Source organism: Nanorana parkeri, unplaced genomic scaffold (assembly GCF_000935625.1).
Source record: "Nanorana parkeri isolate BGI_ZX_2015 unplaced genomic scaffold, ASM93562v1 scaffold1111, whole genome shotgun sequence".
Classification (NCBI taxonomy): Eukaryota; Metazoa; Chordata; class Amphibia; order Anura; family Dicroglossidae; genus Nanorana; species Nanorana parkeri.
This window is the reverse complement of record NW_017307379.1, coordinates 416,285-432,710: the sequence shown is the minus strand read 5'-3', so window position 1 is coordinate 432,710 and position 16,426 is coordinate 416,285. Positions and strand designations below refer to the sequence as shown.

Sequence of the window (16,426 nt, the reverse complement as noted above, 5' to 3'; positions counted from 1 at the left end):
TTTATTTGTATATCTGAGGAGGCTTATCAAGCCTGAGCCGCCATCCTAGCTAGAGAGCAGGACTTGTGGACATTTCTCGATGCATTCAATGTAGCAGCGCAGATCCAGACGTTGTACATTCCAGCATGGGCAGACATTCACCAGTATTATTGGACTTCGTGATTCAAATTGTCTGAAAGAAAGACTGTGTTCTTGTTGCCTATAGCAGCCAATCGCCTTTTTATTCTACCCTTTTGCAATAGTAATATGGAAGGGACAATGTGATTGGCTGCTGTGGGCTTAAAGAACAGGTTTTTGTTTTTTCTCTTTAGGTCCAACACATCTTAAATCGTTTAGCCGCAAGCAGGTTTGGACTATCGGTTCACCCAGTGTCTTATTTACGAACAAATGCTCCCCAAATTGCCAAATTTTATGTCAGTGGATAGTTTATAGGATAAACCCACCAATGTGCATATATAGTATTTTTGCCTTGGTAGAAGGCTGGACTGATTTCTTCTAGCTCAGTGGTGGGTTCCCAGTATGGCCCCTAGACAACTTGTTTCTGTTCCATAGAGTTCCCCTCTTGCCCCTGCTTACTACGTTTATTTCCACCGTGGACAGTGCAGCAGGAGGAGTGTGACTGTCAAAAGGGAGGCAGGGCCAGGAATCTTTCAGAAAAAGGTCTCCTCCACAATGTTCCTGGGACAGCTGTTGATTATTCAGCCCAGCGGCGTTAATCGGTACTGAAATGGCCATTGCAGGTAGAGTTCACATTTAAAGGGGACCCGTTTCTAAAAGTGGAGGTGTGTATGAGTAAGTATCCCTTCACTGGGGGTATGATAAATGAAGAGCCAACAGTTAGGACATGTGCAATATTCTGCATCACTAATGTGAATAATTTGCACAAGGCTTCCTCATCATTTCAGCCGCAGTCCTTGCAGTGAGCCAATCAGCAGGGCCCTTTGCCTCCATTTCTTCTCTAGCCTCTTTAAAGGAGAACCCTGGGAAAAATCACAAACTTATCCTTGTAGTGGGGCTGCACTGCAACGGGTGAGTGCTGGTTTTGTCGAAATAAAGGGATCCACGGTCCTGCAGTGGTCAGCGCTCCAGCTATGGACTGTGCCTCGGCATCCGCGCATCTAATGCAGGTCAGTGGACATGCATTAGACGTGATGACATCAGTATACTGAGGCTGCCACAGCTGGGCTGGATCCCGACATTACTGTTGAGATCCACCCAGCTGCGTGAGTGTGGGGGGGGGGGGATCCCTGCAGGGAGCCATGAGTGACAGTCACAGCTCTGTGCGGGGACAGGATCGAGAAGTGAGCGACGGTATGCTTTGGCTCACTTCCCGACGTCACCTGTCACACGTCGGCTCGAACTATGAGGGTGAGTGTTCTCCTTTAAAGTGGACTCATAATTGGACTTGTACATTAAACTACCATAACTGTGTGATAGGAGGAGTCTGGAGGTGTTGGCTTGTTCCGCTGACATCCCACAATGCATCACTTATAAGGACGCTGACATGCCCGCATTGCATTGTGGGAGGGGGCCTGAGCCCTTCATGTAGAACTAAGCATTGAGAGTTGCATACAGATGACAATCCAGCTCAGTTATAGCGGTTCTTGCTACACGTGCAAAGGGCAGTTTTGCTCTCTAAGGAATTTGGGAGGCAAGAATGATTAAACCGGCTGTACTGGACTTGTTTATAAGGTGCGAGCTCTGGCTCAGTACTCTCACAAGCTCTGTTTTCCTAATCTTACTTCCGCTTCCCTGGTACCCCATTTATACTGGGTGGGTGATGAGCACCAGAAGTAGAACCAGTGCCCTTTTGTAATCAGCAGTCAGTAGCAGACCTGGTTGGACACGCCCCCCTGTATTCCTCTGTATATTCTCAATGTAGCAGTGGTCAGCAGGACCAATAGGGTGAATCTCCCCAGTGAGGGCGGAGAGAGAAATAATAACCTGACAGGGACACCAACACTTCCTGTGGCTTTAGCTACACCTTATTCCATACCCCTTCCCGTGGCTTTAGCTACACTTTGCCAACACACAAATCTGCCCAATGTCCAAGACACATGAGATCTGGTGGCTATGGTTTGGATGTACGCCTTGGCACTGTCAGTGTTGCCTTTGTGTGCAGCAGACGGCAGGGGACTCTCTTCCATATAAATGCAAAGTCTTAAAGCACCCCAGCTGTGGTAAAACGACAACTCCCATCATGCTTCTGCCTCTGGGAGTTATGCCTGTATCTGTCAGAGCCTTGCAATTCCTCATGGGACTTGTCATTCCACCACAGCTGGCGTGTCAAGGTTGCCCATCCTAAGGCATCTCTCCTCCCTTCCCTTCTAGTGGAGAGCCCCTTTTAAATATGGTGCTTTTCTTCCTCTGACCAAACTGCCAGAAATATAATAAAATAGTGTTAGCAAATGTAGCAGCTAAAAGTTGTCATTTCCATCATTTTAGGTTCAGCTTTTTGGGCGGGGTTAGTTATAAATGGGTGGAGCCATCGCACACCTCCATCTAATTCTCAGAAAACCTCCAGGCCTGTGTCCAAGGGCACGCTGACACTTGTAGTTCCACGGCATTCATTTTTTTCTAACCACGCTCTCTTTCCACCTTCATGAAATGCAATATATTTCTAGATTTCTGCATTTGAAATTTTCTTTTAACGATATTCTGCAAAAGTGTTTTATTTAACGTTTTCCAAGGATTTGTTTTCTGCGTCATGAAATGATATTTTTCAGCACTTGCGTCATTCAATAATAACACGTTCTAACAATAAACTTGGCTGCTGCCTAGCCAGTGCTGACGTGTCTGTGATCCTTTCATGGGGGGTGATAATAGTGCCTTGCAGCACAGGGGTGCTGGGTTCAGCTCCCTCCATTCTCTGCATGGCTCGTCTCTTTTTGTTGGTGCTGGATACACGGGTCACAATATGAAGCGTAACTCTGCAAAATAAAAAATGACATCTATGATGCAGTCGGTAGCATTAGCACAGCAGTTTTCGTTTCTTATTACCAGTAGATTGATTGATTTATTTTTCCCTTTTAACAGGACAATCAGTTACAGGGCCATATAACACTGCTGGGGGTGCTTACAGTAGCATTTAGGACCCTTTCGCATCGTTTAGGGCCCATTCCTGCTAGTATGTTGCCTTAAAAAGAGCCCCCAGTGCACTAAGTGGGGGGGGGGGGGGGGGGGGGGGGGGGGGGGGGGGGGGGGGGGGGGGGGGGGGGGGGGGGGGGGGGGGGGGTTGCATAAAAACTGGAGCAGACCATTTTCTTATGGCAACCAATCAGCTTCTCTCTTCAGTTTGTTCCGTTTAGATTTGAAAGTGAAACAGAGAAGCTGATTGGTCGCCATGCACAGCTGCTCCAGGTTCTGTCTGCTCCAGTTTTTATGAATTCCCCCAATTTGTAGTAGACCCAGTGCACCCCGACACACATACCATGGGGAGAATTTATCAAAACTGGAGCAGACAAAATCTGGAGCAGCTGTGCATGGCAACCAATCAGCTTCTCTCTTCAGTTTGTTTAGTTAAGATTTGAAAATGATAGAAGCTGATTGGTTGATGGGCACAACTGCTCCAGATTTTGTCTGCACCCGTTTTGATAAATTCCCCTCCATGTGCTTTGGTTCTTCTGGGCTGTTAGGCACCGTTCACACCAGGGCGGATGCATTTCATTGCGCATTTTAAAAGGGCGTTTCCATTGAAATCTATATGGAATTTGCGCAAAAATAAGTAGCTTAGGGAGCATTTTGGGTGGCAGGCGGTTTGGATCGCGCAGAGCCACACGATCACATGAATGGTCCCCATAGGAATGTATGGGGTTGTTCATGTTGGCAGCTCAGCGCTGACAAATCCGTGCAACAGAACCGCCCTGGTGTGAACGGGGGCCTTAAGGTGCTTTGTCAGCCTATTCAATAATTGCAATGGACCATAGGAATAAAAACTGACCTTTGTGTGTACCCTGCGCTGTGCTATGGTTTGTCCCAACCACTGTCACGGTTGCTGGACAGGTTGACCTCCATGTAGAGATGTATGTGTACATAAAGGCCTGTCAAGATAGAAAGAGCGCATATATTGGGGGGATTTATCAAAACTGGAGAAGTTTTCCATAGTAACCAATCAGCTGTTCTCTTTAGTTTGTTTAGATCAGCTTTGAAAGATGGCAGCTGATTGGTTGCCATGGGCAGGTGCTCCAGATTTTGTCTTCTCTGGTTTTGTTAAATCAACCTTTCTGTTTCTTTTGCTGAATTCTGAGCCGCCTTCCCACCAACATGCAGCAGCACCACCAAAGATGTTCAGACGTAGCTAATGATAGTGTGCGAAATCTGAATAGTGCACGACTTGGCGCTTTTACCATTTTATTTAGGGGGGGAGGGGGGGTGTTGTAGGTTGTATAGACCTATAGATAAAACAGGGAGCCATTGCTATAAGTAAGGCAGACACAGTGCAGAGCATTCCTGAATGAGAAGACACATTATTAGCCTGACTGAGATCTGCAATTACAACCTTTCCTTGAATAACCAACAGCGCCACCTGCCGTCCAACTGGTTAGTTGCAGGCTCAACCTTTTCTCGGTGGTACGGCTAGTCCTCCCAGAATCCACTGCGCCGCCCAAGACAGGAGGGGGCGTGTCAGGAATGCGGAAGTGGCTGTGTGCAGGTGAGGGGAACACGTGGGCTGAGCTGGGTGGAAGGATGATCGGATGATGCTGCACTGATAAAACTAAACTGACGATGAAGGGGTTCATGTTTATACTTCCTATGTGGTTAGGAAGTGGACCTGTCACGTATCACGGTCACACCCCTCCCCTCCTTCAGGATCGAATTGCAGTTACATTACCCCAGTGTCGCAGGGGGTCATTGTATTGACCTGCTGCTGCTCATTGCCGTGATAAAAAAAATCAAAGGAAAATTCTAACAATGTGGTTTTTGTTCAGGAAACCCCATTTATTCTAAACTCGAATGTTAAAGTTAAATGAAATGTCAAAATCAATTTTGAAATCGAGTTTTTGATGGCGTATGGGCAGCCTCTGCCCGCACTCACACCTGAGCTAGACGCGCACAAAACTGCACACTTTGGCGTGCGTTGACAGAAACACTGCAAAACACCCTCGCGTTGCCATTAGTTTCTAATAGCACCCCACATGTAGCCAGGGAGACGCGCATTTTTCCTCCTCATTTGCACGCATTACAACACACAAACACGGAAGCCAAAAACGGAACGCGTGTCGCAAACTTTGCTACGTGAGCTTTTTTGTCTGAACTCAGTGGGGATGTGCAGCAGACGTAGAGGAAATAGTCACCCACACACCAAGGTCCAATGCATCAATACATCCTTTTATTGACGGCGGATACACAAGTATGAGCAATGTTTTGGAACCTATTGAGGTCCCTTCATTAGGCAAATAACAGTGACAACCATTGTTTACATAGTGCCAAACCATCTAAAAACAGGTACCACCTGTGCACCGAAAGCAGCACACGTGTGTATGTTCCTGGAACGCTTTGGTGTGAATTCGGGCTTGTAGTTTAAACTTTTTTGATATTGAAAATATATATATATTTTCAATATCAGTACATTACAAGGTCATTGTACATCTTGCACATAGGTGGGATTTGACTTCACAAAGGGGACCTGCTCACCAAAAACACTGTCCATCCTATCACCCGGTGTTCTGCTTAGGACACTTATCTTTATTCTCTGCCATGTGACTGTCATTTTCAAATCTCATTGGACTCAACTGAAAACTGTCATGTTTCTAAAAATAAGTGTCCTCATTCTTGTTAGCTTTGTGAATTGATCCTTTGATCCTGTGAATTGAGCAGAGCAGTTACAGACCGAATCAAAACTGCGTCCAATGTATTCCAATGGTATTTTTTGCTCCAGTTCACATCGCAGCGTGCAGTTCCAGAGCAGGTGAAAAAACTGCAGCAAGCCCTATTTTACCTGCTCTGGATCTGCTCTGGAACGCATGCAAACACATCAAAAACGCATGCAAATGCCTGGAACGCACTGAAAGCCCATGTTAAACTGCAAACGGCCCATAAAAAACTCAGCACAACCCACTGCACTGCGTGTGCAGAAACCTGAGCAGATCTGCTCTGCATTTGGTGTAAACAAGGCCTTAAAGAAGAACTCAGGGCATTTTAAAAAGTTCCCTTGCTATGGGGCCACCCCTGTATTGCAAGGGTTAAGGGCTAGTTCACATCTGGCCTGAACGCACTGGATTGCATCCCAGCCGGCTCACTTTGTTTTGGGGCGGGAGGGGGCGTGGTAGTGCATTAAACGCAATAGTAACGAAGCCACGCCTTCTGGCCGCAGCCACGCCCGGACCGGAACGCAGGCATTGATGTGCTACGTGCGGCCGATCGCACTGCAGCCAGGGGGCGTGGCTGCATTGCTATTGAGTTAATTGCAACGCCACACCCCCTTCTCAAAACAAAGTGAGCTGGCCGGAATGCGATCCAGTGAGTTCCGTCCCGATTCTGCCTGGTGTGAACTAGCCCTAAGTGCTCCTTTTCCCCTAGGAGATGGAATAAAACAGATATAATCACCTGATCCCACAGTAGTCGGCGCTCCCATGTCTGTCCCTCTGCTCCAGCTATGGAATGCTATCGGCATCCTCACGTCTAATGCAAATCAATGGAGCTGCATTAGACGTAATGGTGTCAGCGGTCCTTAGACCTCCAGAGCCCAGGAGAGAAGAGGCTGTGAGGACCGATCTAGCAGCTTGGTGGGATTGAGGATCAGGGGAGTATATCTGCTTTATTTCATCCCCTACAGAAAAACAAGCACTTAAGCCTTGGAGTGAGGGGGTCGCCCAACTCCAAGGGAAAGGTTTATAAAATTCCCGGATTTCTTCTTTAAATCTTGTACAAGTTCAAACATGTTAATGTCATTTCAAAAGTTGTATTTAATCCTTTCGAAATAAGTAATCCCTGGTGAATTTTCCATGAAGGTCGTTGTTCAGGCACTTCCTATTATGAGGTGACAACTGTCTCCTTATTGTACTCCTGTGTTGTCATCCTGGTGGAGACTACAAGCTGTCATGCCAAAACGCATTGCACAGGCATGGTCCACCATTGTCACTACCAGCAAGCCGGTGTAGAGCAATGGTGTGCAGCTGACGTTGGAGTGAGTGCATGTAGACAGGAAGTAGCTGAGTGAGGCTGGAGGAGATCAGCAGCACTGAGATGCAACATAGGAGGTAAAAATAGGTGAAAATAGTATTTTATATTAAATTCAAATGACAATGATTTATGATACTCGGTGCTTTAGCAAACTAAATGTCATCCAGTTGATGGTTTACATCTACTTAAAGTGCAATGTAACAACTGCAAAACACTGAATGCCTGTCGTATGTGAATGACCCAGTGTGATGGAAGGCGATGAGTCCAAGGCGAAGAAGAGGGTCCTACCGCAGTGGATGACGGAAGATAAAGCAGATGCAAAGAAACCATTTATGAGAGAGGTGAAGAGAAAGAAGGGCGGGTAAGACTTGACGTGACACTTTCTGGACCAATCACCGTGTAGAGTAAAGGGTACCTGTGACTTCGGAAACAGTTGTGTAAAGGAAGAGGGTTTGGAAGCATGTCAACCCCCAGTTAGTATGACGATGTTAGTATATCTATTAGAAGAGTGATATCAAGCCTCCCTCCCAAATTATTATTCATCATGCAGAACCATTTGGCCCCAGCTCACCTGCAGTTGTGGCAGCTCTAGGAGGTTGGGTTGTAGGAGAGTTAGGTGACACTTGAGGAGCTGCAGGAATATGGTATGGAGAAAAGAACTGAAAGGAGAACGGGTGTCACATCCACATGGTAAGCCTTCCATCACTTTCTCCTTCCTGTCATTCTGAGGCTTTATTTCTCACCCAGAACAACTGCTCAGCCTCTTCATGCAGACCAAAATAAGCAGTTAACCCTTGCAGTACGAGGGATATCTGCTTTAAGTGGTAGCTCTGAGTCTGATGAGAATAAATCAAAGATGGCGTCTCCAGCAGCAGTCTCAGTGCTTTTGTATGCCTACCTAAGGGAATTCTTTTCAGATAAATAACATATATAAAGCAGTTGAATTCACATGTACTCTTATGGGAAAATAGTTGAAACAATGGTCTGGTGACAGGGTGTCTCTGAAGGGCAGAATGTGTTCTTTTGTATGTGTGACACTGCAGAAGCAGAGGGTTTAAAATGGGTTTCAAAAAATAATAACAAAGTATATTTTATTTTTATATACGTATATATTTAGATCACCCAGGAAGTGTACGGTTTACTGTATGAATGAAAAAGAACTGGTTGACTGCGCACTTGAGATCTTAAGCAAGGTAAGCGGTTTGTAATCAATGTAACATCCAATAAATCAAATGTCTGTTCCAGACCAGACTGCTTTTCTTATTTTTTCTGGCCTGGAACGCATAAAAACGCACTGGAATGCACCTGTAAGACCATTTTAAGCTAAAAAAAGAAATACATTTCCAAATGTGGTAAAAACGCAGCACAATGCAATTCAATGTGTTCCAGATCTGGTCCAGAGAATGGTGTGAACCCGCCCTTGAGGGAGGCTGGAGTAAGGTCTGGAACTTGAGCCTAAAGTAACTTTGTCACCACTAAAATATTGAAAAAAACTGAATCCTGCAAAGGAAGGTGACTAAAGCTTAAACTCTGTGCTACCCCCTGGCCTCCTTAATTCCCCCAACCAGTAGTATGTTACACTTCTAATGTCCTCCAGCCGGTCATGTGACACGGTGGATCTTCTTTCTCTTGGTGATGGGTGGTCCTGGATGATTCGAGTGACGCTGATGTGATATCAGTGTTGGTTTCTGCAGTAATACATTGTGAGTGCAGAGCATACAGTTACACTATATGCTCTCTCAGTGTATTCCTGCAGAAAGCGACCTTGATATCACATCAGCGTCGCTCTCCTTATCATCCAGGGCCACCCACAGTCAAAAGAAGAGTAGTGATGTAGAGGCCAATCAGTTTTTGGGTTTTATTGACGCTGGGCTTTATTTAACCAAAATAATGAGGACCTCTTTAGAGCAAGGTACTATGGGCAACAGCTCCAGATCAAAGGTGAGCCAACGCTGGGGGTTTTAACCTCCAGGAGGAACATTTTGGAAAAAAATGAGCCCGAAGTTGGGTTTTGATACTTACCCCAGGTGGTGATTACCATCCTCACTCTCTTGAAGAACTACAGAGACTGAAGAATCTTCTGCATGTTGTAGATCCCTGCTCCCCTTCTGTGCACTATGGTTCCTTCCACTAAACAGAGTAGTGGATGGAACCACAGGAAGCAGCTGGAGACCAAGTATCCATCCACGTGCCGAAGTGTGCCGGATACATTTCTTTAGCCATGGTAGAGCTTCACGAGAACAAGGATGGAAGTCACCATTTTCCAGTGAGGTTTTTTTAACTTTCTTAGGGGCGATTAAAAAATAGAAAGAATGAAGATGTCTTGGAAACCATAAATTGTGTCTAATAGCCGACAGCTAGAAAACAAATGTCACGCTGCCTTCATGCCCACTGTAATTCTGTTTCTCTTTTAGAGTATAAAGGAGCAGGACCACGAGGTGGAATCTGAAGCTGCTGTAGAAGACTATAGGGGAGAATCCTGCAAAGACAGAGACGAGGAGCCTCAAACTGCTCCAGAGGCATCCCGCAGCCCAAAACGGACATCATCACCTCCTAAAGACTTAGCAAGCAATACTGCCGGGGCTGAGAGTCTGTCTGACGAAGAGGATGACCCCTTAAAATATGTCAGAGAGATCTTTTTCAGCTGAGTAGCATTGTACATGTGGCTGACCTTCTAATCCAGGTTGTTACCACTGTATAAAAGTGACAACAGAACAGAAGCTCTAACGTGGATTGGATTTAATGATAAGTCCTGATGTGTGATGGGGTATTATGTAACAAATATGAAATGTCTCAGGACCAGAGACCGGTCCATGGACTTCATATTTTCAGCAAGAGGTTCACATGGCACTAGGGCCCCTAGATGGAGCTGATGAGTCTAGGAAATTCCTATACTTGTTTTTGCCTACGTGCAAAAACAAAAATTGCGGCACACAAGTTACATGTCGCCGCGAGCGTCGGAGTGTGAGCAATAATTCTGGGCCCATCAATCACTGATAGCTCTAAACTGATGAGCTGTAAAAGCGTTTAAAGCGTCGCCAATGGGAAATTTTGCTTATTGTAGTTTTTTGCGGTTTCATGGACGCACGCAATTTTGAGGCTTGGCATGTTTGGTATCAATTTACCCGGCTTGTCGCCGTCTTTTATATTATACCAAAACATTGGGCATTATATTTTGTTTCTGTGCACTAAATTTCATTTTAATGTAGTTTATCCTAAAACTACTGGTTTGATAAACATTTGTGCAAATACCGTGGAACAAAAAAAATTGCAACTGGCATCTTTTTTATTCTACAGGCCTCGGCTTTCAGAAAATATATCATTGTTTGGGGGTCTGTTTTCTAGCCAAAAAGTCTGATTTTATCATGTGCATGCAAATGTAAGAAATTGCTCTGGGCAGCAAGTGGTTAAAACTGCTGGTGGCCAGAATCCTCTTTTTATATCACATGCATGTTTTACATGAATGGAGAGAGGAGGAGGAGGAGCAATGCAGCCAAGTTAAAAATAAAACCGCCGACACTGGAATTCTACAGGACACACCCATGAACAGAAGTTATTTTCGGTTCACTTTCTCGGAAATGTTTTCACTTCTTTAAAGCTGCTATCCAAGAACTCACCACACGGCCTAGATTCTATGTAATTCTAGCTGGTTTAACATGCAGGGTTCTTATTAACTGGGACCAAGCTTTGTCTCTCTGACAAAACATGGTGAAATCAACAACAAAAAAGAACATTTAAAGCGTCAGTGTTAGAAGATATTAGGGCCGATGCAAATAAAATGATTTCTTTGAAGGAACAGCCATGAGAATTGATGGACATAAAAGCAACAGACAAGTGTACAGGGCAGCAGTATTATTTGATAGGTCTGGGTCAGACATCAGACATCATAACTTTAAGCCTTACCTAAGTGCCAGTACTGAGTAGTAGAGGTACAGAACCATCAGGTGGAAACGTTAACTGGAAAACAAGTATACCATAAAAGGACCTTATGTCTGAGATAAGAACCCTGCTAGATATAGGGTTGCCACCTGTCCGGGATTCACACGGTTTTTGAGTCTTGTGTCCGATACCCACACATCTCCTCCTCAGTCTTCCTGACACCACGCTGCCTGCCCCTGGTGAGACACCGGACAGCCTGCACAGCCCTCCTGAAAGCCTGCATAGCCTACCTGAGAGCCAGCATAGCCCATCTGAGACCCCACACAGCCACCTGAGAGCCCACATAGCCCACCTGAGAGTGCACATAGCCACCTGAGACCCCACACAGCCACATGAGAGCCCACATAGCCCACCTGAAAGTGCACATAGCAAACTGAGACCCCACACAGCCACCTGAGAGCCCGCATGAGACCCCAGACAGCCACCTCACAGTCTGCATAGCCCACCTGAGAGTGCACATAGCCATCTGAGAGCCCACACAGCCACCTCAGAGTATGCATAGCCACCTGAGAGTCCGCATAGCCTACCTTAGAGTGTGCATAGCCTACCTGAGAGTCTGCACAGCCACCTGAGAGTCCGCATAGCCCACCTGAGAGTCCGCACAGCCACCTGAGAGCCCGCATAGCCCACCTGAGAGTCCGCATAGCCCACCTGAGAGCCCGCATATCCTCCTGAGAGTTCACCTGCTAGCTCACACACCCTTGGTGAGAGCCCACACAGGCCACCTGAGACCCTGGAGACATCGGGGCGCCACCTTGGAACAACATAGAGTATGTAGCTTCATATTATTTTGTATTGCTGTATAATGTGTTGCTGGGATTTGTAGTCCCCTATAGCCGGTCTCCTTACTCCCTGCCCTGGCTGTCTCTTCTTGCTCTTTTTCCTCGCTGGCTCTCCTCGCTCTCTCCTCTATAGTCTCCAAAACAAATTACAGTGCGGCGCTAGAGTGTTTGGGTTTCACTTAAAAAAAGGTGGCAAACCTACCAGGACACCACAACCAGTTATAGTCTCCCTTTCATTTCCTGCAGACAGCGAGGGAAGATTTTTACCGGTTGATGTGGGCAGCCAGAGATAGTTCTTGCTTCAGACGCTTTGATACATGGCGGCCAAGAATTTATGGATGCATCACACAGGTGTTACTGGTAGGAAACAAATATAGTGAAAATCGGCATAACAACAGTGAGAGCCATGTGTATCAAAGCGTTCCTACCAAGAATTGGAGAACAGTCACCGATCAGCACGGTGTCAGATTGTAATCTCAGGGGAAATGAAACCAGTTCTTAGTAGGAATACCTTGATGCATGGAGTGTCAGTATAGCTGAAGGTGTAACATTTTCTTCCCTAAATGCTAACAGTATTATCTATTACACAGCGTTATGCTTCATCATTTACTGATATGATACCTATTAAAAGGAGTTCATGATTTGCACATTTTCATTTGAAAGGTTGCAAATTATACATTAAACTGGGGGAAAAAAAACCTAGCTTGGACTCGGATCGCGACCCCCCTGTTCACTTGCGGGACCCCATATGGGGTCGCGACCCACACTTTAAGAAGCACTGATTTAGATAATGTCTTCAATGCTCTAATAATAAAGTAGATCCAAATCCTAACTGGATAATATTTAGTAAAACATTTGTTTATGATAAACAACTGGCATGTTTTCATCATAAAATGCGGTTATTTCCCCTTTTTCGGTTTGTTTTTTTTCCTTTTAAGCCCTGGTTCACACCTAGGCGTTTTTGAGCAGTTCGAAAAGCGCTTTGACTGCCCAACACAAGAAATGCCATCATTTTCAATGGCCTTGGTTCACACCTGAGCAGAAAAACGCCAGACGCCTGAAAAAATACAGGAGCTTCTTTGGGCAGTTGAAAGCGCTTTTCCTCGCCATAGACCTAATTGGAAATGCCCAAAAACGCGCAACAGAAGCATGTTGCTCATTTTTGGGAGCGTTTTTGCGCGTTTTTTTATTTAATTCCTATTTACAAGTTTCTAAACACTGTGGTGCGGTGAGGTGCGATTGCAGAGAAAAGTGCAGGCACTATTTTTTGCAATTGCACCGCACTGATGGCACTGCTGTGCCACATGTTCTGGTGCAGCCAATAACACTGTGGGGCAAGAGATGTGGCTACGGTGCCATTGACTTGAATGCACCATCGCGCCCCCTCTCGCCCCAGAACGCAGGTAGACTTCCTCAATGCGATCCAATGCGACTAACTGTACTGGAACGCACTGGTTTTCTAATAAACGATACAGTTGTTGCATTGCGTGGGATGTCAGGAATTTATTCATGCAGGCTTGCAAAGTTGCCCGTAAAAAGACCTGATCCCGGAAGAGACAGGTGCTGTGTGTAATTGTGCTCAGCAGCATGTTCTTCTCTATGGGAGGACACAGCTGCACACAATTATATGCTGTCACACACACCCACACACCTGAACCTGCACATCCGTGTGGGTTGGGGTGCCCACACTTGGAGGCAGACCGTGTGCATCCAAGTGCAGGCACCCGCACCCTCCCAGGACTGAATCTTTTTACAGGTGCGCATGCAAAATCAGACATGTACACCCATCTGAATGAACCCTAAAGGTGCCCATACACCTTACGATTATCGGACGAAACTTTTCGTCCGATGATCGAATAGTCGTACGATTTTCGTACGGCAGCCCCATCCTGCCCGGATGATCGCAAGATTAATTTAGCCGTAATTAACGAAAAGCTTTTTATTTAATTCCTATTTACAAGTTTCTAAACACTGTGGTGCGGTGAGGTGCGATTGCAGAGAAAAGTGCAGGCACTATTTTTTGCAATTGCACCGCACTGATGGCACTGCTGTGCCACATGTTCTGGTGCAGCCAATAACACTGTGGGGCAAGAGATGTGGCTACGGTGCCATTGACTTGAATGCACCATCGCGCCCCCTCTCGCCCCAGAACGCAGGTAGACTTCCTCAATGCGATCCAATGCGACTAACTGTACTGGAACGCACTGGTTTTCTAATAAACGATACAGTTGTTGCATTGCGTGGGATGTCAGGAATTTATTCATGCAGGCTTGCAAAGTTGCCCGTAAAAAGACCTGATCCCGGAAGAGACAGGTGCTGTGTGTAATTGTGCTCAGCAGCATGTTCTTCTCTATGGGAGGACACAGCTGCACACAATTATATGCTGTCACACACACCCACACACCTGAACCTGCACATCCGTGTGGGTTGGGGTGCCCACACTTGGAGGCAGACCGTGTGCATCCAAGTGCAGGCACCCGCACCCTCCCAGGACTGAATCTTTTTACAGGTGCGCATGCAAAATCAGACATGTACACCCATCTGAATGAACCCTAAAGGTGCCCATACACCTTACGATTATCGGACGAAACTTTTCGTCCGATGATCGAATAGTCGTACGATTTTCGTACGGCAGCCCCATCCTGCCCGGATGATCGCAAGATTAATTTAGCCGTAATTAACGAAAAGCACCTGGACGAAATGCGGTAATTGATTTGCCGTATTTACGTTAGCGCAAGCGCAGTGTAGATTGTACGACTTTTGATGGACGGAAACGCCAGCAACCTTACGACATTTGTACGATATAGCAAAGTTTTCAAACATGCTTGACTGTCAAAAGTCGTACGATTGTACAGTAATGTCGGCCGGACACTGCAATGCACACATACGATTATTGGCCGAAAAGTCGATGGCATATGAAAATCGTACAATAATCGTAAGGTGTATGGGCACCTTTAGAGTGTATGTGTAGCCAAAATGTTTATTTTAGTTTTGGATAGAGTAAGGAATAGATAAGATCCCTGTAAAGGTGCCCATACATGTTGTGATTATGATCGACCCGTGGTACGGCGGCCCCATCCTGCCCCGATTATCGCAAGGTTCAATCAGCGGTAGTTAAAAAAATACACCTGGACGAATTGCGGTAATTGACCGCACATATTTTCGTTTGCGCATGAGCAGTGTTAATCGTACGACTTTTGACGGACGGAAACGCCACACACCATGCGAAAATCGTACAATCGACCAAAGTTTTCCAACATGCTTGACCGTCAAAAGTCGTACGATTGTACAGTAATGTCGGTTGGGCACTCTTACATGCTTGACCGTCAAAAGTTGTACGATTGTACAGTAATGTCGGTTGGGCACTACATTCACACCTTACGATTATCGTACGAAAAGTCGATCACTTTGCGATTATCGTACGATAATTAGGAGCGAGAGGTGAGCGAACGCCGGTATGTGTTCGCTCACCTGCCGATCTACTGAGCCGACCTGTGACAGGTCGGCTAGAACTATGAGGTGAGTGAAAATAACTCATCTCATAGTTCTCCTTTAAGTTTATTCTTAGTGGTCTGTGTCCCAATGGGGAGATTTCCTTTGCTGGAGTTGCCACAGGAGCTGGGAGAAAGTACCCCTCCTACAATGCTGGGACCGGAACAGGTGTCCCCATTGGAAGATTTACCCTCACCTTTTGTTTGGGTGACAACTGTAACAATCTATATTTCCCATCACTCTCTGTCTTTCTGATAATGACCAGCAGGAAAAATAGGAAGGTTGAATGTACCTAGAGAGGACACAAACAGCAATAAAAATGGCTGGTGTTTTAATTCTTTCTGCTCTATTCAAAACTAAAGCAATAAAAACAATTTCGGCCTGAGAAATGCCCTGCAGCCATCGCTGGAGTGCATTCGGACAGCAAAGAGGCTGCCAGAGATCAGCAGCAACAAAGGATAGAAAAGCTGAAAATAACATCTTATTTTTTGAATGTTATTTGTTTATAATACATTGGGGGGAAATAATCAATATGGACGCATCATCAGTGTCTTTTAAACTGTCACATCCTTGTCTCCTAGTGCATATAGTGACAGATTTATGATTCTAGTGCTAGTGTTTCATTCTCCAGCTTCAGATGCTGCAGAGAAGCTGATGAAGCAGATCTGTGCTTCATCAGCTTCTTCAGGGGGGTCCTAGGTTTAAGAAGTGCTCAGGACTTCTAGAATGTGCAACAGTTTGGAGGGTTTTTAATGTTGCACATGCTGGATGCAAATACAGCGCCGTTGAGAAATGATGCAAAATGACGCAAAACGTGTGTGTAGTGAGTCGCAAACATTAATATGTCGCAAGGACACTTAAAAAAACATGCATAACAGGGATACAATGTTGTAGGTTAGTTACTGTGTTCGTCTGATGAAGGGACCATGTTCGGTTCCGAAACATTGCTTGTTGCAAGTCTCACTATGATTGCCTAGTGTCTCAATAAAAGGATGTTCAGCACATTTGACCTTGGAGTGCAGGTGACTTCTGCAACACCTAAAAAAAGACGCATAACAGAGATAACAATTTGTTGTTAGCATGACATTTTG

At 45.7% G+C, this 16,426-nt stretch overlaps 1 protein-coding gene across 1 annotated transcript; it reads left to right on the top strand.

Moving 5' to 3' along the window:
• The first annotated feature begins 3,782 nt into the window (after window positions 1–3,782).
• CUNH7orf49 (chromosome unknown C7orf49 homolog) lies at window positions 3,783–9,814 on the top strand. The gene is made up of 4 exons (XM_018567884.1): window positions 3,783–3,791; window positions 7,367–7,483; window positions 8,240–8,315; window positions 9,537–9,814. Exons 2-4 carry the CDS (start codon window positions 7,371–7,373, stop codon window positions 9,768–9,770), a joined length of 423 nt encoding a protein of 140 aa, XP_018423386.1. The 5' UTR covers window positions 3,783–3,791; window positions 7,367–7,370; the 3' UTR covers window positions 9,771–9,814.
• The last annotated feature ends 6,612 nt before the right edge of the window (window positions 9,815–16,426 follow it).